The 26746-nt window shown below is 36.1% G+C and overlaps 1 protein-coding gene across 2 annotated transcripts in view; it reads right to left on the reverse strand.

The window, feature by feature from the left end:
* Positions 1–26746, reverse strand: part of LOC132923339 (low-density lipoprotein receptor-related protein 2) — a 63749-nt gene that overhangs the window by 874 nt on the left and 36129 nt on the right. Inside the window, exons 2-46 of one of the 2 annotated variants that reach the window (XM_060987266.1) lie at positions 25821–25967; positions 25261–25392; positions 22969–23229; positions 22603–22854; positions 22415–22531; positions 20914–21849; positions 20283–20420; positions 19974–20183; positions 19672–19867; positions 18965–19218; positions 17824–18273; positions 17161–17420; positions 16860–17073; positions 16211–16487; positions 15963–16140; positions 15702–15885; positions 15411–15613; positions 14786–14970; positions 14423–14723; positions 14127–14355; positions 13860–14065; positions 13524–13783; positions 13280–13451; positions 12974–13199; positions 12683–12907; positions 12012–12532; positions 11480–11917; positions 11092–11399; positions 10361–11016; positions 9997–10178; positions 8473–8920; positions 6990–7623; positions 5981–6560; positions 5267–5558; positions 4675–4999; positions 4295–4590; positions 2526–3284; positions 2174–2434; positions 1973–2107; positions 1365–1886; positions 1011–1274; positions 785–937; positions 557–712; positions 214–463; positions 34–145 (exon numbers count right to left, since the gene is read on the reverse strand). In XM_060987266.1, coding sequence (XP_060843249.1) covers positions 34–145; positions 214–463; positions 557–712; positions 785–937; positions 1011–1274; positions 1365–1886; positions 1973–2107; positions 2174–2434; positions 2526–3284; positions 4295–4590; positions 4675–4999; positions 5267–5558; positions 5981–6560; positions 6990–7623; positions 8473–8920; positions 9997–10178; positions 10361–11016; positions 11092–11399; positions 11480–11917; positions 12012–12532; positions 12683–12907; positions 12974–13199; positions 13280–13451; positions 13524–13783; positions 13860–14065; positions 14127–14355; positions 14423–14723; positions 14786–14970; positions 15411–15613; positions 15702–15885; positions 15963–16140; positions 16211–16487; positions 16860–17073; positions 17161–17420; positions 17824–18273; positions 18965–19218; positions 19672–19867; positions 19974–20183; positions 20283–20420; positions 20914–21849; positions 22415–22531; positions 22603–22854; positions 22969–23229; positions 25261–25392; positions 25821–25967 — 13505 coding nt within the window. Of the gene's footprint in view, positions 1–33; positions 146–213; positions 464–556; positions 713–784; positions 938–1010; positions 1275–1364; positions 1887–1972; positions 2108–2173; positions 2435–2525; positions 3285–4294; positions 4591–4674; positions 5000–5266; positions 5559–5980; positions 6561–6989; positions 7624–8472; positions 8921–9996; positions 10179–10360; positions 11017–11091; positions 11400–11479; positions 11918–12011; positions 12533–12682; positions 12908–12973; positions 13200–13279; positions 13452–13523; positions 13784–13859; positions 14066–14126; positions 14356–14422; positions 14724–14785; positions 14971–15410; positions 15614–15701; positions 15886–15962; positions 16141–16210; positions 16488–16859; positions 17074–17160; positions 17421–17823; positions 18274–18964; positions 19219–19671; positions 19868–19973; positions 20184–20282; positions 20421–20913; positions 21850–22414; positions 22532–22602; positions 22855–22968; positions 23230–25260; positions 25393–25820; positions 25971–26746 lie in introns of both variants that reach the window. The other variant, XM_060987264.1, reaches the window with a different exon arrangement.

Below are 26746 nucleotides of genomic sequence, written 5' to 3' on the forward strand. Positions count from 1 at the left end.
AATTTTAGTTTCTTTCTTAGTTTTCTCATTTACCCCTCCTCCTGGACCGTTGTTGAATGCGTTAGGACCAAACTCGACATTCGTTCCTTGTCTAAAGGACACGCTCTGAGAGTTGGTCAAGCTTCCAAGTACTGCTCCCTTACCACTGCAATAAAAAAATTAACATGAATAGTTGTTTATCGTTAGTTATAACTCAAAATAGATAATACATACAATGGTCTCTTGCGGATGAAAATGAAAATCGCACCAGCGATTAATAGCAACAATAGCCCTGTCAGTGGAATGATAAGCATGGAACTGAAAATACCCTGTCGTCTGATCCGTTTCGAAGTGATGTCACATACGCGACCGCTAAAGTCAGGTGGACATAAACAATTGAGTTCACCATCCGATGAGTCTTCGCTGCAAATACCACCATTTTGACAACGACAAATTCGTGGTGCTGATTTCGGTGATTCTTCGGCTGTAATTAATAAAAAGCATAATTTTAGTTTTACAATTTATTATCTACCTATATCATGTTTGTTTAGGCTTATAATATATCAATTATAATTACCAGCATCGCAAATTTTTTCACTGACACCTTGCTGTACGTGAGTATGGTCTGGGCATGCACAATATACACCAGCAGGTACCAATAGACATAGATGTGAACATCCGGCCGATTGGCACATGTTTGGCATTGTATAATTATACCTTTGTCGGTGATAAACTAAAATAAAAGGATAATTTTATGAATTAATTGATTTAAAGAAATAAAAACATTATTTTGAGAGCAACCAACCTTTAACACCGGTAGGATTCACCAAATCTTTGGCAATGGTAACTGGGACTCCACGACCGAACTTATCTTGTTTCATCAACTCACCGGTTTCTCTAGATAGCCAATACAGTTGGTTTTCAAACAGATCCAGCGATATAGGGTGATGCAGGTGTTCTGTACATAAAACGATAAACATAATAAATGATTAACAAGTTTTGACATACATTACAACTATATCGACACTCACCTCCACGTATCACGACAACTCTGTTCTTTTGATCATATTTAATTGACTCGATGACATTGAGTTTGGTATCCACCCAATACAAAGAATGGTCCATAGCCGTATCAACAGTCAGCCCAGTTGGATAGTGTAGTCTAGTGGTGACTAATGGCGTTTTTCTAGATCCGTCCATCCAAGACATTTCAATTTTTGGGGTTTCTCCTACGTCCGCCCAGAACATTTTACCCATTTCAGGATCCAAGACCAAAGAGGAAGGAGTGTCCAATCCTACAGAAAATAAGCAGACATTTAGTTGTATAATATAACTACATTTTGTTTAAATAACTTTATAGATCTATCCTTCATATATATACATACCGCTGCTAACAATCGACCTTTTGTATCTTCCATCTTGTTTAGCAACCATTATTCGGCCTGCTGGTTTATCCTCCTTTGATAGGTCCACCTCAGCCCAATAGAGATTGTCGCCCATCCAGTCTATAGCGACTGCCACAGGCTTGGATGTTCCTTTGATATCTAGATCTTGCGGGTATCCCACTTTGACTTCTCCACTCTTGGCGTCCACCATGTACGAACGCTTTATCGAATGGTCGTACGAATCGGCCCAATAAAGTATTTCAGTTTTCGGATCAAAATCAATAGCTCGTATACGTTTTTCATTGCTGAGAATCGACAAATGTTTCTTCTCGTTGGCTTCGTATCCACGTAATTCAGGACCATTGGTGTATACTATAGTCAACTTCGGATCCACGGCCTTGCATACACCACTAAACAAATCACTCAATACAAAACCATCACGACACGAACAAATGAAAGATCCATTTATGTTCGTACAGTCTTGGGAACAATGGTGAAGTCCCAACTCACATTCGTTCAAATCTATAACGGTATTGAGTCATTTATACAACTTGAAGTAGAAACACAAAAATTCTTTTTTACAATACATAATTGCTGTTTAAACTTACCTTCGCATTTTTTGCTGTTTTCTCCGATCTCGTACCCAGCGTAACAAGCACAGCTGAATCCTTTTCCTGACGTAACGTTCAAGCAGTAGTGTTCACAACCACCTTTAGTGGATTCTAAGCACGTGCCAGAATAGTCTGAAACGAGAAAACGCCAACCGTGTCACAAAACCAGTCACAATCGTATCAAATGTATTAACTTACGGCATCCTTTTTCGTCCGACAGATCTTCGCAGTCGTACTGAAGATTACAGAGTTTTGACTTGTTGACACATTCGCGATTGGCACACGTGAATTCTGTGTAATGATCACACTGTCTGATGTTGTGCATCATACCACACACACTCAGGTCGTTTTCGTCAGAACCGTCTCCGCAATTGTCTACGCCGTCACAACGCTGATACATCGGAATGCAGTGTTTGTTGTCACAAGAGAAACGGTTATCGAGGGTACAACTCATATTGGCTGTAAAAAAAAATATATTACTGGTGATAAGTACTCACGAATTATAATATTAATATTATATATTGTTGTTATAAAATCAAATGTCACTCACAACAGAGTTCAGACGCTTCATCGGAACCGTCACCGCAATCGTCTTCTCCATCACAGATCTCAGAATTGAAAACGCACAGCTTGGTGGTCTTACACTCGAACTTATTTTTAGGACAGTACCGGCCATCAGGATACCTGGGCGGACAACCTATCTCATCGCTGAAGTCCCGACAGTCCCTGTCGCCATCGCACCGGAAGTAAGACGCAATGCAGTGACCACTCTTACACTGGAATGTGCCATTCTTGCATTGGAAACCGCCACAGTTGAGTTCGTCCGAGTTGTCTCCGCAATCATCGTCATGGTCACACCTCCACTGACCTGGTATACATTTTCCGTTGGAACACTGGAACTCAGACTCCGAACACTGTCGATATAATCCTTTGCACAGGTCTTCCGACTCGTCTGAATTGTCACCGCAATCGTTCTCGAAATCACACAGCCATCTTTTTGGTATACACCTGTTGTTCTTACACTGGAAGTCCGTGGCAGCTTGGCACTTCGGACAGTTCTCCGGAAGTTCGTCCGAACCGTCACGGCAATCATCCTTGCCATCACAGAACAACCACTTCGGTATACACCTGTAATTGGTTTTTCCCGGACATCTCTGCCATCCGGTCGTACAGTTTCTTTGTCTGCACATGTAAGCTGGTTCATCAGAGTCGTCACCACAGTCGTTGTCAAAATCGCAAACCCACAATTTCGGTATACATCGACCGTTCTTACACGAAAATTCTGATTTCGGGTCACATTCTCTATTATCTACAAGTAAAAAAAAAAAAATCAAATAATATTATTAAATGTTGTGCTCACACAATAAACTGTTATTGTTTGATTTATTAATTAAATAAGGCATTTGTGAACTCCAAAAAGTTTTAGCATTATATGAAAAGTTTAACTAGCTAACCTAATTTTCCAAGGAAATCTTTGTATTTTTTGTATAACTGGAAGGATTTATAATACAGTAAAAAATATTTTTTACTTAATACATTTTTAAATAATTCAAGTGATAACTTGCATTTTTAATTTAATGCAATATGAGGCAAAATAATTTTGATGTATCATCGATTACTATATAATTTTATGTAATATTGAATAAGTATAAATATGTAATTCACTACTCCACTCATCTAAATTTTAAAATTTAATTAAATTAAATATTAAAAAAAAATTTTAATATTAATAGATCTGAGTTTTTATAAAAATATTTTGCTTTTAGTTATAAAATTAAAATACTAGAGAATAAATAAAAATAACATCACAATCAAGAATATAATTAACATGTTACTTGATATTTTTTAAGTTTCACGGGAAAAAAATGAATCATAAATACACTTAAGTTTTAATTATATACTATTTAGTATGATTAACAATTTCAAATAATTGTATTTATTCATTATTAAAATAAATTATAGTGCAATTACTTAAGGGGAAAAAAATTTAAAAGGTAAAGTTAAATCATATCATTTTTTTAAATATATCTACGAGGTTATTATGGTAACATATTATTGTATGCATTAGTTGCTATGGCAACCTAAGTAAACTGGTACAGCTGTAGAGCGAAATCGGTCAGAAAAAAATCTTACAAAAATCCATCACAGTTAGGAGGATTACATTTTTATCCGGCCCAAAAATATATCCATGTGAATATACGAATTTTTCACTATAATATAGTGTTCAAAATTTAATTTAATTTTAAAAACAACGAAATAGGGAACTTATACCAAATAGTTTGTAAAAACTCTACGAGTAAATTAACTAAAAGCACTTACGGCACATCGCCGGATCTTCGTCGCTACCGTCTTTACAATCAGGTTCACCGTCACACTTCCACGAATCCAATATACACCTTCCGTTTGATTTGCATTTAAATTCAATGCTTGGGCATGGTAATTCGCAGTTTTTCTCGTCTGACCCGTCCCCGCAATCGTCGACGCCATCACAAATTGTGGCCGACGGCGTACAGTTTCGATTGGCGCACTGGAATGCTCCTCCGCGGCAATATCTCGTGGGGCACTGACTTTGGATCTCGTCCGTTCCGTCGGCACAGTCTCTCTCACCATCGCATCTGAAACGTGATTTATATAAATATAGGTCTCAATTTTCAACACAATGGTTGAATAAAAAAAGAAATCTATTGGTTTTAACGTACTTCCAAAACCATGGGATGCACTTTTGGTCGTTCTCTTTGCATTCGTGCTGACCCACGGTGCAGTTAGATATGCAGGTCTTGTTATCGCGAGGGTCCAGATAGAATTGATTGGGACAAGCACATGTAAACGATACCGGACTCTTGGCATCCAGATAACCGTCAGGAGACGTATCCACGCCGGGCACGGGACGCAAGAGACACAAGTGTGAACATCCACCGTTGTCGCCGCCACAAGGATTGGCAAACGGAATTTGTCGCAAATTGTGATAAACGTGCAAATCGTACGGCCGATGTGTGGTGTTCCTGAGTACTTTAAAATCGTGTCCTGGAAAGACAAATTTTCAATATGTTAGTCACGCTTGGCTGATTTCAGGTAGATAGAGTCCACCAATATTGTTAAGAATATTTTTTAAATGTACATTAAGTACATTAATACACTTAATAAATACAATTTTAACTAACCATGTTATACGTAATACATATACTCAAATATTGTAAAGAAGTATTTCAAGTATTTTTTAAATTTAATTACGATCTTTAAGTATCGTTGAATAAAAACGGGATGAGCATAAGTTGTTATTATATTACTCACCTGTAAACTTGTTCGATTTTACGATAGCTTTCAAGTTCCAATCCGTCCAGAATAACTCGTCGTCGAATAACGTGAGCGCGAACACGTGTGGCACACGTTCACCAGAAAGTACAATGTGTTTGTGTCTACCTTCCAGATCAGCCGAAGCTATGTAGTCTAAATGAGCATCAGCCCAATAAATGCGTTCCGTGAAATAATCGATGGTTAGGGCGTTTGGCCAAGCAATGTCATTCTCGTGTGTCAATATTTGTGAAAAGTTGCTTCCGTCCATGCCAATTTTTCCTATATAAGCCTGTAAATAAAAAACAAATACTCAATACATTAATTCGACCACAGAAATTTAAAACTATAGAAATTATATATACAAGTATATATATATATATATGCTTCATTACCTGGCTATAATTATTTTTTTTTAAATAAATAGTAGATATCTGTATATTACTTTATAATTTTATACTATTTATACTTTTATACTATTTTACGTACTTTATATTTTTTTTATTCGTCGAATAAATAAATAGTTAATAAAGTAATGGTAACGATATTTTTAATGGAATAAGTAGTGTTGTAAATAAATACGATTTTTTTTTCGAAAATTTACTAGGAGATTACCTTAGTCAACTAACAGTAAACACCATGGGTAATTTTTAAACATAATATTATGTATATTTTAATAAAATTAAGAAAAAAAAAGTCATGTTTATAGCGTACTTGAAGATGCCAACTTGTAAAGTACAAGTAACCAGTTCCCGGATGCACGGCTATTGCTCTCGGGTCTTGAATGCCTGCTTTGAGTGTTCTCCTATTAGTACCGTTCAGCTCGGCTACCTCTAGATGTTTGCTGTGTCGGTCTAGCCAATACAATTTTCTGCCAACCCAATCTACGGCAATGCCTTCTAGACCGTGGCTATCGTGTCTGATGATCTTCTCGCGTTCTGTGCTTCCCACTTTCGTCCTGTAAATGGTTTTCGCGCTCACGTCGCAGAAATACAACTTTTCTTCCGCGTAATCGAAATCCAACGCGACCACGTTCAACAGGTCTTGATGGTTAAGCGAGTATTCAGATGCGTCCAACGACATGTTTCGCACGTAATACTTGTTGGTAAATATTAGCCATGGTTTGTTTCTGTCACGCCGCTTGCACGTTCGTTCGTCAGACGTCCGATCGTAGTAAGTTTCGTCGCATTTACAGTAAAATGATCCTGGAGTATTCAGGCAATACTGTGAACACGCCCCAGGCACTTCCACACACTCATTAATATCTTCACACGCTTTACCATCTTCCATAAGCCTAAGACAAATAAAACACATCGAAACGTTTAAAATACTAAAAATCTCATGACACATAAAAGTATACGAGTTTGTAGCATACATAATTGGTATTTGTTATAAAAATGACCGAATAACCATATAAAATACTTATATATAAATACTTTGGCTCAGATTTTTATATGTTAAATATGTATACCCTAGTTATGATCCGATTAATAATTAACATTTTAAGCTGTCTATTACACATTCATATTCCTAATATTATCGTTGCTTATTCAAAAAATAATGAAGGTCGATAATTATCATATAGATTTAAATATATTATTTTTGTCTAAAATAAGTTTTTCAGACGTATCTACTCGTATTATATTATATTACTGTTACTCAAATTTATAAAAAAAATTAATAAATAGGTATATAACACTACATATATAAATTATAGACTGACTTGTATCCCTCATTGCACTCGCAAGTGAACCCGGTAGGAGTGTCGATGCACCGATGAGCGCATTGGTTGAGTTCGACCCTGGCGCATTCGTCCACGTTGCAATGGGCTGGCTCGTCGCTGTCGTCCGCGCAGTCCGAAACTTTGTTGCACACCAATGTGGCATTGATGCACTGCCCGCTGGTACACCGGAACTGGTCAGTAGCGCACGTGGTCGCCGACCCGTTCCGACCACCCGCCGGACATCCAAACTCGTCCGAATTGTCGCCACAATCGTCTTCTCCGTCGCACCTGTACGTGTTCCGGATGCACTTGAAGTTCTGGCACGCAAACTCGCGCGGTGAGCACGTCTTGTAGTGCGCGTGGCAGTCTTTTCCTTCATCCGTACCGTCACCGCAGTCGTTGTCGTGGTCGCACACCCAGCCACGGTTGATGCATCGTCCGTTGCCGCACGTGAACTGATCTGCACTGCAGTTGGCTACCGTCGTACAGTTGAGCAACGACGCGTTCTCGTCCGCACCGTCAACGCAGTCCGGGTCACCGTCGCAAAGCCACTTTTTCGGTATGCACTGTGCCCGATTCCACGCCTTGTTCGCCAGACACGTGAATTCAGTCGACTCGTCACATTTACGGTTGTCTGCGGAGAAAAAGTATAATTAATGTCATAACGCGTGGAGACTGAAAAGACTGAATGACTTTTTAATTTTTGACATTTTTATGTACACTTTTAAAGAACAATCGAGTACTTCAATTTATCATGAAATTTAATTAGTGAATTGATCTGTAAAGACTTAATTTCGTTTTTATGAGAACCTCCCTGTTTTGATGAATAATACTAAGCAAATGTTGGTTTTTTTTAATAATATAAAAACCACCACAAAATATCGACCATCACAATATTACACAATATCCAAACCTATGCAGGACAAACCTATTACCTAACTACTAACTCGACGGAGCCTAACTATGCATAGTTAGAACAGTGAACCTATAAGTTTTATGGTATTGTATATAATGGCTGTATTTAAACATTTTCCGTTCAAGAACAAAAAATAACCATCAATTACACAAAAAACAATCTATTAAATTTAAAAAACATTTTTTATAACATAATGAACTTTTAAATTTAAATTATAATGGCAGTTAAATAATTGAATTTTTTTACTTTGATCGTAACTCAGAAAATGCTTAATTAATCATTATCATAATTGATGATGGAGTTAATATCCCATTTAATGTTTAATATTACTATTGGATTTTTATTAATATCATATTATTATAAATAACGGTAAAAATTGAAAAAATATAAAAATATAATAATAATATTGTAAGAAATATACCAATGAAGTTATAAGAAGATTAAAATAATGAAAATTTGTTTTAAAAAAATAACTACCCGGGTCAATTGTTTTCTTTCGCCTCCCTCCCATTCCTCATAAATACAGTAATTTGGTAAATACTATACAAATGCAATAGTTATACTCACTGCACTGGTGTCTAATATCTTCGTCAGAATTATCTAAACAATCGTTGTCGCCGTCACAAATGTAAATCCTAGGTATACAATTGCCGTTGTCACACGTAAATAGGTCACCGAAACATGTACGGCCCTCCGACTTGCAGTACTCTGGTGGTTCATCCGACCCATCACCACAATCATCGTCTCCGTCACAATACCACGTGGCTGGTATACACCTGTGATTTGGACACCGGAAGCTGTTCGTCGGACAGGTCCTCTGAGAACAATGCATAGAGTCCTCGTCACTATTGTCACCACAGTCGTTGTCACCGTCGCATAACCAATATGGTTCTACGCATATGTTCGTCTTCTCACACTTCAGATGGTTGGCTGGACACGTTATATTCTTGGGGCACCGATCATGGGTCTCATCCGAAGTCGAGTTGTCCTTACAGTCGTTAACACCATTGCACACCTGAAAATTTAAAAAAATTACATTGATATGATTTGATGTAAATTGTGTGGTTCAAAAATTTGCAATTAACGAAACTTTAGATAGCCTTAACCAAGTATTATCGATTTATCGTATCTATAGCTATAAAAAAAAATCATATAAACAAGTTTAAAAAAAAAAAAAAAATAGAAAAACAACAAGCAGAAAATATAAAAAAATACAGATAAAGCATACAAATATTCTACGGTGGTAAAATATATACCTATATATTAATATATACTTTCAGTATCTAAAATGCATATGCGTTCATTGATATCACCAATCATAATATGGTGACTCTATGTCCCAAAGTACTTGGTAACCGATTGTCGCATCGCTGAACGGCGTATTTGGTCGTCATCGGTGTTTCAGTTTTTTGTTTAAACTCCGACCGTACGTACCGTTCGCTTTTCAGTCCTCACCACCGTTGTTACGCGTCGCTCTTTTTATATTTTACATTTTATTTTTTTTTTTTATAGATAAATTGTGATGTTGCACGACATAAAATATATTGTAATTTATTTTCAAGGTTATTTCTGTTATTTTAAAACGGATTATAATTTTAATATAATTTATAGTTTTGAACTGGATATAACATTTATTTTCTGACTGATTTCGTGCAACAGATGCCATGGCGACCAAACAGTAAAAAAAATAATGAAATTAATTTATAAGTTTATAACATTATATAGTTTTGCATTACAGTATCTAGACTGCCTCAAGAAACTAATGAATAATATAGTTACGTTATCATGGCAATCTCGTTGATAAATCATAGATTTTTTTATTTTAATCATTATTTTAAGAACATATACATGATTTAACGTATTTTCGTTCAGTAGAAAAAATATTAACTATAACGCTACTTTTATTCATCAATTAAATAATTATATTCACTTATTTAAATGTCGAGAGTAGGTAAATTATGTTTATTTCCATTGCATTGGAAACAAATGATTTATAAATAAAAATCATGAAATTAATATCTAGTTTTAATTTAAATAATATATTTGTAAACAACAATTATTATTTTATTTCTTAAGTAATTACAAACTTACTTGTGACATGGCAATACATCTGGAGTTAGCACAAGTAAATTCCCCGTCTGCGCATGGTGGATAAACACATCCAACTTCATCAGATCCGTCCTTACAGTCATTTTCATGATCACATTTCCAAGTTTTAAATATACACCGACCGTTGGCACATCGGAATTCGTTGGTACTACACGAATGATATGCTATACAAATACAAATAGTTTTATTACAATTAACATTTTTTTCTACAGTATAATAAAAAGATAAACTTTAGATAACTATTGATTTTAAGTGATGATTGTATAAATATTATTAATTTTACTATAAAACTACATACAATACACTGCTAGAATTTTAGAAAATCATGTATAACAACTTTACATACCGCAGTATTTAACGTCTTCGTCACTGTTATCGCCGCAGTCATCGTCGCCGTCACAAGACCACATGCGCGATATACACTTGCCGTTACGACAATGGAACTTGTTACTGTCACAGGTGATGTTCTTGTTAACGCACATACGGCCTTCATTTACGAGTTTCGAATTATCGTCACACTTGCATTCAGCTGTAGAGTTTGGTCCGGGATGACAGCTCTGAGTGCACCCACCGTTACTAATCGAGCAAGGATTTACCGAACACTTTTGCCTGTCTTTTGAGTATATAGCTATATCCCTAGGCGAATCGTCTAACCTCTTGATTATTTCTATCATATTAGCACCGGTGTGTTTTTCTGCTCTATAAACACCTCTTAACTGAAGGTCTGTCCAATATATATAATTTCCGTGGACGGTCAACGCAAACGGATAGATAGTTGCAGTTATCAATACTTCACGATTACCGCCGTCCAGTGTAGATCTTTCTATTTTTTCTCTTACGGCATCAGACCAGTACAACATTTGGTCATCAAAATCAATCGTCAAACCACTAGGCTGTGATAAGTCTTTATCAATGATGGCTTTTTTCAGAGATCCTGCCATTGTAGTCCTGAAAATCTTTCCAGCAGTACCGAAACGACCCCAATCGGTGAAATACAATGTTCTAAATAAAACAATGATTTTTGGTTTTTAATAAACAAAAACAAGAACTTTAACAATTATAAACATTTTTACTTACCCATTGCATGGGTCAACCACGATTGCTCTAGGTCTTTCAACTCTAGCAATCATCACCACTTCAGTGCCATCTATATTCATAGCATAAATAGAATTATTGGATGAATCTGTCCAGTATATTTTTTTCTGGGTCCAATCGTACGAAATTCCTTCTGGATTGATTCGCCGGCCTAATATCATCTTTATTTGACTGTTACTGGGCGAATTACTTGACACAGAAGATATCTGAGACATTGGTCTTATTTGAGTGAAGAATAATTTGTTGTCCGCATAGTCAAAGTCAAGTCCAACCACATTTGATAGATTACCCTTTAGAAATTACAAATATAAATTATCAATTCAAATTATAACTATATAACCATAAACCAAATGAAATATGAAATACGTACTACTGGTTTAAATGGCAATGTGGTCGATAGAGGGTCCAAACTTGCCGATCGAATTTCAGTCCTTGTAGCAAATACTAAGTATTCGGATACAGTGTCGCATTTGGTGCCCGTACCGGCTGCTATAATTCCAGTAGCACAGTCACAGCGGAATAAGAATTTATTTATCGAATATGAAGGCGGAAACGAGAAACACAATTGATCGCATCCCCCATTACCAAATCGTGAACAAGAGTTAGACTCGTCCGGAGGTTGAGTGTTAACGTCAAATATAGCTATATCGCGCAATCTAGGAAGTCCAGTTCTAATCGGAATGGGCATAGAGTTGTTCCCTGGGAGTTTGGAAGCCTTAAATACAGTCTTCAAATTTCTATCCACCCAATACATATCGCTTAAATGTATAGCGATACCCATCGGATTTGGAATATTTCGTCGCACGATCTAAAAAAAAAATTTTTAATAATATTTATACGTATAATAAACGTATTTAATAAATACACCTTGGATAGATACGAAAATGGTTTAAAGGACTCACTTGTCTTTCACCTCCGCTGGACGATACTTTCTGAATTAAATCTAATCTGGCATCCACCCAGTACACGTCGTGAGTGATCATATCAACAGTTAAATCTCTAGGCTGACTTATTCCGGTGGTCACGATTGGCATCCAATTAGATCCGTCCAAATATGCTTTCCCAATTTTTGGATACTGGCCATAATCAATCCAATATAACAATCGTTTAATTGGGTTCACCGCCAGTTCTTTCGGCGCGTCCGTTGTTGTCTTCACGAGAACTTTGCGCATTGAACCGTCTAGCCAACACACTTCTACGTAATTTTCGTGTGGGAACACGTTCGTGAAATACATGTTTCCCGCGATCCAATCAATCGTCAGACCTCGTATACCATTAGAACCGATGCCATCTTTAATTACGTGCTGAAGCTCGGTACCATTTGGTCGTATTCTGTAAATACCGTTCCATATACCACGGTTGAACTCCACCCAATATATCCAGTTTTGGGACACGTGGACGTCCACATGTAAGATATGATGTCCTATGAAATATTTTTAATATAGGTCGATTAGAAGATAAATTTTAGAGAACACAATACAAAAAATATGCTATATTAGTATGAAAGTATGTTCAATTATTAGAGTTACGGTACTGACTTTAAACATATTACAGTATCACATATATTATTTACCTGGACCTGATATTGGAACAATGGCATCAAGTGTATCAGTAAGACCGTATCCTCTAACTAAATCTACTTGAGAAACGACCGCAAATGAAGAATGCGGTGTACACTTTATATCAAATTCTTTCTTGTATCCCACAGAGCAAGCGCATACTCTGTTACCATTTTCGCTCGGAATACAAAACTGTTGACATCCTCCATTCTTTGTCACAGCACATGGATGATTTACATCTAAAAAAATTATTTATTATATAGTTTTACCCCATTTAAACAAAAAAAAATATTATAGAAACTCACTGGTTTTTTTTGAAAACACTTTTAATGATTTAAGATCTGGATCGTTATCTAAAATTTTTTCCATCCCAGAACCATCTTCAGCATTGACTCTTACAAGGTGATCATATCTAGAGTCTATGAAATATAGATACCGATCGTAGATTCCCATTGATTTTGGGAAAGCGATACTATTATAGTCACTCATTAATGTTCTATGATTCATACCACTCACACTCATGACTTTTATCTGGCAAAAAAAAAATTTTATATTATTTTTTAAGAAACCAACCTATATTTTGTGATTATAAATATGGTGATATAATTTACATTGCTAGGATATTGTGTACTGTAATAAATATTTTTCTGTTCTAGATCAATCGCAATTGCTTCAGGTGTATGACCGTCATTAATTAACACTTGAGGATTAGATCCATCCATATTGATTTTACCTATCTTAGGAGGTACACCAAAACCTCCTTGGTCGGCCCAATAAAGTTTTCTGTAAAAGTATAAAAGTTTAGTTAAGTATTGGGAATAATGTAGTACAAAAAAAACATTTTACAACACTTACCCTTCGCTGGGATCCAAAACAATGCCGGTTGGCGTTGCCACAGATATGTCCTTTCCGTTGTTTGATAATAATACCATTCGGTATTTATTTATACCATCTACTTTGACTACTTCTAAGCTGGATGACTCTCTATTTCCAATATACAAGTTTCTACCATTCCAGTCAAAAGCTATGACATATGGGGCACCAACAAAACCAGTCAGTTCGCCTAACAAAGATGATTTGTTTCCTCCGTGATATGGAGACATCATTAGTGTACACTAAACATTCATATAAATATTAATTAAAAACTGTTAGTAATAATAAAATTCTATTAAAAAAATAATAGTTACATACATTGACACTATTAATACTTTCATCTTCTTCGTTCACTTTTAATCCTTCTACCCAAAATAATGATTTAGTTTCAGTATCGTAATCAACTTGTGTACCTCCTTCGATACCAACAATTGGAACAATATGTCCAGTAGTTTTATCACCAGGGGTTAAACTGACATCGATAATCTGGTAACCTCGCATGACTAATAAAAACGGAGATTCGTCTAGGAAAAAAATTATTATTAGACAGTTTAAAAAAAATACAATTTTCATATTGTTTATTACTTTCATTGCATTTGCCATTATCTACTCTGTATCCTGGTTTACATTTACATGTATAACCATTGGGTGATGAAGGTGACAACAAACAGAGTTGTTCACATGTAGCATTTTCACATGGATTTGGTGTAATTGGTTGTAAAGACGGATGATGTACATGAATACTTAAAGGTTGTGAAATTAAATGAGAAACAACAGTTTGATTTTTTCCTTTAAATTTATGAGCAGATAATACCTAAGAGTAAAATAAAAAATGTATAGAAAATTAACATTACAATTACCTCATTAATAATTTATGTTACCCTATTCAACTGCCTATCAGTCCAGTAAAGTGTATCTTCAAATAAAGTAAGCGAATGAGGATGTAGTAGATAATGACTTCCAGCGATAACTTGTTGACGACCAGTTCCGTTATAATAACAGAAATCTATGAAGTCAAGTTTAGAATCGGCAAAATATACTCGTTCATTAACAATGTCCAAGGTTAAACCATTAGGCCAATAAATCTTTGAACTAATAATAACGGAACGGTTTGTGCCATCCATACCAACACGTTCAATTCTTGGATTTTCTCCCCAATCAGTCCAAAACAGCCATCGAGCTCTAAAAATGTATAGTGTTATGATAATTTTATCTCACTGACTTATTAAGTTTAAATAACTTACCCTGGACTTGGATCTAACACCATTCCTCTCGGTTGAGTAATATTTTCTTTCAGCAAAATAATACGATTAGTTCCATTTTCATTAGCCACTTCAACAGTATTTAGTCGAGAATCTAACCAATAAATGTGTCCTCCAATCCAATCATAGGCTAAACCTTCAACTAAATCTAATCCCGATGTAATTATCTAAATAATATATCAAAAAAAAACATTCAATATTATATAAATATATTTTTAATTAAGTTATAATTTATTAAAAATGTGAAAAACATGAAGTCTTATAGGTACTCTAAAAATTATTATGAAATGTCTGTAAATTGTCGAAATATATTTTTTTTTATACAATAGAAGATTATGAGTATCAAAGTGAAGTGGTCTTCAAATGCCTATTAATAAAGCCTATATTGCAATTCTTGCAATCTAATATTTGAAAATTAAACTTGAATAATATGTTGTTTTTTTTATTAATTATAGAAATAACTTATTTTTTATCACATTAAGTTTATTAACTCTATTATTCTAACATATAAATATCTCTACTAATAATTTCTCAAATTTCTTGTTAGAACTATCCATAAGAATACTATAATTATTTATAATTGAATATATACATATAAATTACTAACATCTTTAGGCTCGCTGCTTTTGTCCAGCCTGGATATCTTTTTAAGTTTCATATCTGACCAGAATATAGTTCCAGTATGCATGTTTGATGCAGTCGCTACAACATTTTCCACTATGATGGGGACTCGTTCTAAACCTTGTTCCTTGAGATCAGCAACCAATATAGAATGGCGATTGGAAATTATTAAAAACGCTGCGCTGTGATCTAAAAAAAAATGAAATAAAAATTACCATTAGAAAAATATATAAAACTGAAATATTTAATAATAATTACAAATAAGGTCTCGTCTTACTTAAAGCTTTGCATGTATGTTTATCGGATTCTAAAATATAACCAGATGCACAGGAACAAAAATAACTTCCTTTGGTGTTTGTACAATGTTGTGAGCAAAGACCAGGTGGATCACACTCGTTGAGATCCATACATTCATATGTAGTGTTTAAGACTTCACCGTGAGGACATGTGCACAGTGGTCCCTATAATTTTTGTTATTTTAATAAAAACTAGAAGTCAGTACAACATTTTATTAGCCATTCAATCTAAACTAACTTACTACTGGCGTTTGTTTACATCCGTTTGAGCAATAACTGCCCTCTTTGTCACATTCAGGAAGATCACAATTAGGTCCTTCATCTGCACCATTTGGACAATGAGGTATTCCGTCACATACATTTGTTATATTAACACAGCGATTTGTTGTATTAGGACATTGCCATTCACCTGACATGCATCTACAAAAATAATATATTTCAAAGTAAAAATTGTAATTCATATTGAATGAACAATTTCAAATATACTAACTTGAATGGTGGTGCTCCGCAAGCAAGTCTATAGTCTTCATCAGATCCATCACCGCAATCATCTCTGCCATCACAGATATATGCCTTGAAAATACATTGGGAATTGTTACATTTAAAATAGTTCGACTGGCAAGAAACTTGTCCACAAGTTTTCGGTTCATCTGAATCATCGTCGCAGTCAGCGGTTCCGTCACAGTACCACGTTTTTGGTATACATATACCCGACTTTTCGCAGCGAAATTGTTTTTCGGTGTCACACTGATTAGGAGCCAATGTAGCTAAATTAAATACAAAAATAAATTCGTATTTATATAATTTATTTGTAGTTTTGTATCAATATACACATAACAATTACACGTTACGTATCAAGTATATAAGCAATTGAGCATTTTTACTGCTAAAAAATATATTTAAACAAAAAAAAATAAATGAAAAATTATGTATCTGCTTATATTTTAAGTGCATAACTTTATCATTATCATAAGTGAGTAAATTAATTTCATAAAAATATTTAAATAATAATTATTTAAAAAGGTGTATCGCTATACATGACAAATTTTCTCTAAATGTATTCAGCTCAACTGAACTACTGTGGCAATCACGTGTAGCGTAATGACTAATGACCAATATTTAACGACAATAGCACTTACGACAACCGAGCTCATCACTTCCATCGTTGCAGTCCAATATTCCGTCGCACTTGTACGTCTCCTGTATACACTGCCTGAGGTCGGCACATTTGAACTGTGTCGGTGAACACGTGATTGGCGGACAACCTTCTTCGTCTTGATTGTCGAAACAGTCGTTGTCGCCATCGCACACCCACGTCTGCGGAATACAGTGACCAGACCTTGGGCAAGTAAACTAAAAACAAATGAAGAATTTCCTACTATTATTACTGTTATTGAAGATCGTCAGCGATCGCGAGCAATGGGTTGGCGTTACACCTACTTGGAAATAGGCACAAGTTTTTTCTGCGCAAAAATCGCCTTCGTCGGAACCATCCCCACAGTCGTTTTCGGAGTCACATTTCCATGTAGCCGGTACGCAGCGACCATTATCACATAAGAATTGAGTTGAAGAGCAAGTGACGTTCGTGCACCCTGTTTCATCGCTGTAATCGCCGCAGTCGTTCTCGCCATCACACCGGAACGTTCCCGGTACGCAACGGCCGGAACCGCACTGCCATTCACCCGGAGCGCAGGTAGGTTCTGAAAAACGATAATGAAAATGTGTAAAGAACAATGCATAACATGTAAACACACTTTTTTTTGTTTGTGCCAAACGGAAAATATTTATTATCTGTGAGGAATTAAGATTAATAATTGAAAACCTTAGAAAAATTATCAGTTATTGCCATTAATTTTAGTTGAATAATAACTAATAATTGAACGTAATATCTATATTAAATTAAAAAAATATTAATATTTTATTAAATTTATTTTTTAATAAAAATTAACTTCCAATTGAAGTTATTATATTAAATTAGAAATTTAAAAATATAAAACTTAACATATATTCTGACTTTATTGTTTCTTATTTTAATGTAATTTCACGTTGATTAGTTAAAAAACAACAAATGTTATAATATTATTATTATTATAGTATACTCACTGGTGCAGTTTTGTTCCTCGTCAGAGTTGTCGAGACAATCGTCATCACCATCACACACCCAGGCCTTGGGTATGCACCGCATATTGTTGCACGTGAAGTCCCACGTGTTCGGGCAAGCCGTCACGGGCGGTTCGGCGTTTGGATCGGCCACGCACGTCTTGCCATCCGAGTCGACCTTCTCGCCATACGGACAGCCACACTGTGCCTGTAGCGACGACGTCGACGACTTATTGGACGGCACCGCGAAACAAAGCTTCTGGCAACCGCCATAGTCCGACGCGACCGAACACGGGTGCGAGTAGTCGACGAGCTGTTCGTGTTCGCTGTAAATCTTCACGCCGTATAGCCGGTTGTTCTGCGGCTCCCGGACTTCGATGTTGGCCACGACGCCGGTCAGCTTGTGTATCTTGATTATGGCGTCCAGCCGCCAATCGGTGATGTACATCCAATCTACACAAGAAAACCATAAAGCCAATGGAGCCCACTGTGCAAACGCCAACTACAGCAGCCGCACAACTTGCGAACCGACTATGCGGGGATCGGCACTTATAAAGACGGGGGGAGAGAAGTGAGGGTTGATTAAAAAACCGTGAATTTGTGTTTTAATAATAAGCTCTCATTTTGTATAGTGAGCTCTATTTTTAAAGTCATAACTGATCACTATTATCAATCTAAAAGGCAAAAATAATATAAGCGTTTTATAGTGAGTTTTTTACAGCATTTTAATGATCTATCGAGAAATGTTTCATCATTTTTAATTTTATAATGGGCTCGTTTGCTTTACTATTAAAACTTAAGCACTGTACAAAATTGGAACTGTGTAATAAAAATTTGCTATACACTATACGTCTGCAAGACGAAGACAACACATACTTTAATCATTGACAAAAATGTATGATACTAGTAAGTAGTAATGAGTAAACTATAAGTAACTTAAAAAGTTAATTTTATTTTTAACTTTATAACCAACTTAACATATTATATATATTAATATATTTCAATGTAATGATTGCGTATTATAAAATTAAAATCAAAGAACAAACATTTTAATCGATACTGAGAATCCTCGATTGGTAGGGGGGAGGGGTATTAAGAAACTAAAACAGCCTATCAAAACCGAATAAATTGCTGAAAAGCATACCGTAATGTGTGACTATTGAAAACGGATGTCGTATTAGCGTAGAGTTGATGGTCCGCACGTCCGTTCCATCCAAATTCGAATGCTGGACATGATCCAGCAGTGCGTCGCACCAATACAGTCGGTCCGTTGCGAAATCCACGGCCAAACCGTTTGGCCATCCCAGTGTGATGTTACGGAACACGATCAGATTCGAACCGTCTGTGTACGCACGACTAATGTTGGCTGGCCGATCCCATTCGGAAAAGAATATGTACCTAAAATTCATTAACCATAATATTATAACATAAGCAATGTTAAATATTATACAATAACAAAAACCCGGTCATGATCGTTATGTAACAATTTAAAATAATTAATTTTAGATTTTAAACACAATTAGGCACACTATATGGTAATTATATATAATTAAAATTTATATTGAAATCATTATGAATATACATCATTGAAATAAACAATTTTTGCAAACGGTATAAATCATAATTTAAACTAATTATTTTCGAGAAAACGGCATCCTAACTGCTATTACGAATGTAAAAATAAAATAAAACACGTACTAAAATTGTTGGCAATAATTTAGGTAAAAAAAAAAAACGTAATTTTCACAGGACCTGAATCACATTGCTTAGTACTTAGTAGTGGTTACCCAAAAAAACTTTAAATCACGGTATCAGTCATAAATTATTATATTTTTTCTTATGACAACTTACCCCTTGTTAGGGTGAACAACAATTGCTCTAGGTCTTTTCATATTCTTCAATAGCACTCTTTTGTTGGTCACGTTTCGAGTGCTTAACACGTTCAATGTACCTTTTCTACTGTCGATATAGTACAGATTCTTGGCCACCCAATCGACGGCAAGACCTTCCACGCCCTCGTTCTGAGACGCTAATACAATTTCTCTACCTGCAAATATTTCATGGTTATAAGCTAGTACACAATGGTGTTTTCACCAAAACGTGTTTATTACGTAACGACAACGTTAAGCGTGAAAAGGTGTGTAAACACTTACCTGTCCCGTTTCTATGTATCCTGTATATAACGTCCTGAAGAACGTCGGAATAATAAATGTAATTGTCACGAGCATCAAAATCTAGACCCACAAACCTCGCTCTCCTCGAGGACACTGGTAGTATGGCATCAGCAAACCCTTGCGAAACTTTATTCAAGACTTTTCCTTTAATAAACCTTTGTTGCGAGTACAACAAAAACTCGTCGACCACTAAAATAAAAAACGAAGAACATCAATTACACATAACCGTTAATATTCAACAAACACATGAATCACTGTCGAATGTTTGTAAATATATTATATACTCACAAACGCAGTTATGCATATCTTGCGCAAGTTGATATCCCATGTTACAGGCGCATCTGTGTGCTAACAAACCATCGCTGCCCCTAGTCACTATACACATGTGTTGACAACCAGCGTTGTTCTTGCTGCAAGGTGACGGCACTGAGAACACAAAACACCGATAATAAATATTATATTTTAAAGCATTATCGTTCGTTAACACCTACTAACTTATAACTAACTAAACTTTTTCATTGATTAAAAACAAATGACAGTATTACCTCAATATATATAAAATTTCACGAATCAATTGAAAAAGTCGGGGTGCGACTACAGTCGGCACCCCAATGTTATGTTTATAACGCCAAAAAAAAAATTGTATTTCAAATATTTTTATTTACGAAACAAATTATTACAAATTAGTTTCAAAAAAAAATAATTTAGTAATGTAAGGGTGCCAACTTCGCGTACGTGCTGATTTCTAAAACTTACGTACGCTTTTAGTTGTAATTTAAATAAAATAATTAATAAGTTATGAAATACTTGTCGATTTGTGGTAATATTTTTTAATGTGTAATAAAGGGAGAGGTCTCCCGTGGTTATTCAATATACCTATACTATATATAGGAACGCAAATTTTGTACGTGTCACTTACCATCTCTCTGGACGAGCGAATGCACGATTTTCACCGATTTCGGGTCCTTTATGTCGCGGTTCTTGTACACCGACGAAACGCTGGTTGGGTCGTACTTGTTGACGCTCAGTATGCCTTGCTTAGTGCCGTCCGACCAGTACACACGATTTTCAAACACCGCCAGTCGGGACGGCGATGGCACCTGCGGCCCCCTGAGTATGAGGTGTCGGTCGTTTCCGTCATAGTCGACCGTTTCGATGTAATCAAGCAGCGAGTCACACCAATACAACCGCTTGTCGAGTATGTCAGCCGAAACGCCGGACGCCTTGTACACAGCGTCGGTGACTATGGCTTTAGTGTCGCCTCCGTCCATGTTGGCACGGATCAGCTGGTTGCCGTCCGCTATGAACATGTACCCCTGTGTGGGGTCGAGCGCGATGTCCGACGGGTTGGTCAAGTTGCTGCTCAGCACGATCGCGTGCCACCGGCCATTCAGCTCGAACACGTCCACCTTCTGGCCCACGCCGTCCACCACATACAGCTTGTTACCAATCCAGTCCACCGCTACCGAAATGGGTTCCCACATTCCAGGCAACGTGATCTCGGACAACAAGTTGTTGCCGTCCCGCACGAACTTGTCCACGTCCAGCAGCCTCGTCGACTTGATCTTCTTCAGCTTAACGTCAGACCAGTACAACGCGTTCAACGCGTAATGGTAGTCCATGCCGCTGGCCGACGTGGCGTTGGCCACCACCACCTGGTTTTGGTACTTGGAATCCATTTTCATGATATTTCTGTCCTGGGCGAAGTATACCTGGAACGGTTGCGTCCGGTTGTTGACCACGCACTTTTTACGTTCCATCAGCGTGTACCCGGGATAACAGCTACATGTATACGATCCTTCCGTGTTCTTGCACATCTGTTCGCAGAATCCCCATTCAGAACACTCGTCACGATCTGAAAGCAGAACGATCATAATATTACACGCACACACACACATATTGTCGAAAATCACGTCATATGAGTCATACGGATCGGGACACGCGTCACCTTTTGTCGATGAAAAATCATCTATAAAGTTACTACATTTTTTTTAGTAAATTTTATAATTAAGTATCGTAATTATATGGTATTTTAAAATATAAATAATATAACGCTATCACGTTGAACTCGTAGAAATCCGATAAAGAAAATGAAATATATTTTATTTGAATTATTGGGTAAGACAAATTTAATATACTTATTTGTAAAATTACGATATTTTATTATCAATGACTTTATATGTAGAAATTTAAAATTTAAACATCGCACAAAGTAAATATTTTTAGGTTTTTTGAAAGATTATTTATACGAAGTTAGATGAACTAACAAGAAATGAGTTGTGCTATAAAAAAGGTCAAAAGTAATGAAATTATAGTTCTTTATTGTCGTTAACCGCCTTCGCCGTAATCGGCGAAGTAATTAGTTACTTGTACGTCACACTTCACGACTCGGTCAATAGGTATAAAATATATATACTAACCTATACACGTTTTCGAATCGTTTGCAATTTTTCTTCCTTCCGAACAATAACACGAGCCACCGGTGGGTGATGCCTGACACTTGTACTCGCAGCCTAGAGCCGGACAACTGAGCGTCGCTGTAAACAAGACACGTAAGTATAAAATAGAATGAAAGGGAAAAATAATTTATTTATTTGTTAACACTTACAGCACGCTGCCTCTTCGTCGGCGTTATCATCGCAGTCCTTATGCCCGTCACACAGTTGTGACTTGTTTATGCATTTGGGCCGTTTGTTCGGTCCGCCCTGAGGACATAGATATTTACCCGGACAAGCCAGCGCGGTGCAATTCAACTCGTCTGTGCCATCGTGACAGTCGGCGTACCCATCGCACTGATAGTTGAGCGGAATGCAAAGTCCGTTGCCGCACCGAAACTGGCCGACGTGGCAAGCCGCGAAATCTTTATGGTAAATCAAACGTTTAAGTGAAACCAATAGATAAATCGCGAAAGTGGATGGACGATTACGTCTACCACCTGCAGATCATCGCGTTTATATGTATATATAATACTCACTGCAGTTTTCTTCGTCGCTGTTATCGCCGCAATTGTTTTGATGGTCACATTTCAGTTTAGGATCGATGCACTTCTGTCCGTTTAGACACCGGAATTTGTCTAGTGGACACGACATGTTCATGGACGGCCCACAGTTTTCCTCGTCCTTGTGGTTGCGGCAGTCGAAGTAACCGTCGCACCGCTTGGTCTTGGGCAGACATGGACCACTGCCCGGACCGTTCACCTCACACCGGAAGTCTTCAGTCTGACATTTTCGGTACGCTAAGCAATAAATTGCACATAATGTACATCATAACAATATAATATACCGTGTTGTATAATAATGTGTTTTTAGAGATAAATCACGACAGCCCGAGATCGACGCGGGTACGACGTGAAAAAGAAAATTCCAGCCGTAATTGACAAGACAGCAACGCGGGAGAGATCAAACATCAAAACACTTCACGATACACGACTGATAAGAGGTTTTGCGTGAGTTTCAACACACGAAGTTAAAATGTAAACGACGTCGAATCATTGCCGATGGTTTCGTCCCGTTTCCGCCAAATGTTTAGTACGACAGATGTGATGAAACGATTAAGCCCCGTTTGATGGTTACCCGTTTCTTTTTATTTCGAAAATGTGTATATAAAGTTATTACTTATAATATGCGCGCAGCACACAATATAATCGAATTTTAGATTAGAATCTTTGAAAACTCTCTGAGAGCACGTTATTTGTTATTATAGGTCGTTTAATATAATATACCCCACCTCTCTGCAGTCTCCTTACATTCGCAAGTCACGGAGTTCAAATCGGCGTTTTAATGGTGAAAAAAACTCATCGCGGAAGATCGTTCCGTTTTTTCAGTACGACGAAATTATTACACCAGTCACACATGACGATAACATTATAAGTATATAAACCTACTTAAACACTATAATTATCAAACAGTCTAATTTGTAAACAGATCGTATGCAATAGGAATGCGCGTGCGAGGTACTACTTCGATATAATATAATATTTTTCTCTACTAGCAAACCACTATAATATACAATAATACACGGTGTAGACGGGCACTCGAATAATATTGGAGAATGACGCGAGAGATAAAGTGGAAAAAAAATAATGCTATACGTCGTCGGATTTTTCTAAAATCACAATTCGTTTAAACCGCTGACGGCCGCATTCAGATATAGACAAGTGTTTAAACGTGCGTAGCCTGCTGTAATGCAGTTGTAAACACTGCAGACGAATCGATTCATTTATATAATACATATATATGACCGTACATTGTTTGTGCATCACTATTGTTCATTTTGACCAATTTTATAACACTGCTGCAATTGTTCCAATTTTGGGTTATGCAGCTCCCGTCTACTTTACGTCTTAATTATCATATATTATAATTTGCACGTCAGCATATTTAATAATAGTACTGGAAGAGAAAGAGAATCCAAAAAATGAAAACTAAACACTAAGTTGCTACTATATATTTTTTTTTAATTTAAAAAAAAATGTATATTAATACGATATAAAAATAAATTATACTATCTTCTGCTAATAAACAGTTTATTGATCCTAAATATTGTTAACAAGGATAGGTGTAAAAAAAACTTAAATTTGGGTCCTTTCGCATTAATAGTCACGCTTAGACCCATTATGATTCACTTAGTTACAACATTGATTAGGAATGCCAAAAATCGCGAGTTGTTTACTAACTTTTAGGTAGGTAACTGAACATTTGACGGTCGTAATATTACATTTTCAAATATTGCATACCTAGGTATTTCTGTTTAAAAATATGTACGACGAAATTAAATAACTGAAGTACAAATGACTCGTAACCATGGCCAACCTACAGATTTTTATCGTAGTATATAATATAATATTATGTATTATAAGTCATAACTATAAATATTATTTAAAATTTGTAAATAAGCCAATATATTTTTAATTAAAATGTTATATAGGTATTGGGTACATGGTATTATATTATTTATATTATCATACATAAATTTAGTACCTGTTAAAAGTTCTTTTAATAAGTGATGTACAACCTACAACTTATGAAAGTACCATCTTTTCAATATTTTTAATATCCTTCTATTGTTGTTGAACAATGTCAACATGTCGATGTTGATGCGCAAACTATGACCGGAAATATACTCGTATATATTACAAATTAGAACTCGATATTTATATTCACATGCCTACTTTCTGTTTCAAATTATCAGTATGTACCTATACGTTATATAGTTAAACATATATAGGTAGAGTTTGGGTTAAGTGATAAGTATATAATATACTCACTGCAATCAGCCTCGTCGGAACCGTCCACACAGTCTACGGTAACGTCGCACCGGTAATGTGGCGGGTAACAGTACGTCTTGTTCCAATGATATTGACGGCACGGCAACAGCGTGGGTTCGCACTCGGGTGGAGCTAATGGAAAATCAAACAGGATACGACATTATTATTTGTTTTTTCTCCGTCACTGACCACTCTGTATATAATACACAGTGTGTCAAAACCGACGCGGCACTTGGGGTCGGTGTGCTTATATTATTATACATTATGTGTCACCGACATTATAACCATGAAACTAAAACAACTACCTAACCGTAAAATGGCTATTATTTAAAAAAAAAACTATTTACTAGGTTAAAAGGTTTTTACAACCTGTCAATCTGTACAGAAAAACAAAGAAGTACCTACAAACTGACTATAGCATCAAGAAAAATAAAATCAAAGGTCCGCTCTGCCTTCATGATTAAAAGTTTACGTATTCGTCGAAAGTGGAAAAATTAATGATAAAAATTATGATGCTACTATACGTATTGATTGTTATTATTATTATAATTGTCACTTACGGCAACTCTGAAACTCGTCTTCTCCTCGGTCGCAGTCTTTTTGCATATTGCACAGCAAGTCGGAAGGTATGCACTTGCCGTCCGAGCACCGAAACATGCCCGAGCCGCATGTCGTCGTCGCCGGAGCACCGGTCGTCGTTTCGGCGGCTACTAAAACACAAAAACGGGAACAAAATGATTAATACACACAGTCGTAAAATTTAAAATTTAAACGCCTAAAAACGAAAATCTTCCGCCGTCCGACACAGGTATGCACACTTTGGGCACTCCTGTACCGGGTCTACAATAAACGACACACCACGATATAATATACAATATAGGTATATAAATTATATTGTACAAGAGACCATTGTGTTTCGAGCACACCTTTCGGACGAACGGACGCCAGAAACGTATACATATAGGTATTATTATAATATATGTACCTAATACTGGCTATACGGTAATATACATTTACTACAGGTAAATAATAAAATATATCACTGGTTCGTCTGCTTTTAAGTTATAATAAATATATATAATATTATTATGTATGTACAACACGTAGGTAATATCTCGCGACATCGCCATCGGAGCCGGTGGTAGTCGTCGTCATACACGGATAATGATAACAATAATAATCGAACCAGACACGTATCACTTACGCCCGTACCCGAGAGATAGATACACATTTTTATTTTTTTGTTTTTATTATTGAATATTATACAATAAATTAAATGTTAGGGTGCGATTATGTACATGATCTATATTATGCCGTTTAAGAATGAATATGCATTGATGTAGTAAAACTATAAAACATAAGCTTATTAACAATGTGACTTATAATTTTGAGTAGATACATTCTCGGGAGTAGGTATACGTATAGTTGGTGCGACTAACAGTTGTAATAAAAGTATAGACTTATGGACACGGCACGAATATTGTAT

This window comes from Rhopalosiphum padi, chromosome 2 (assembly GCF_020882245.1).
Source record: "Rhopalosiphum padi isolate XX-2018 chromosome 2, ASM2088224v1, whole genome shotgun sequence".
Classification (NCBI taxonomy): Eukaryota; Metazoa; Arthropoda; class Insecta; order Hemiptera; family Aphididae; genus Rhopalosiphum; species Rhopalosiphum padi.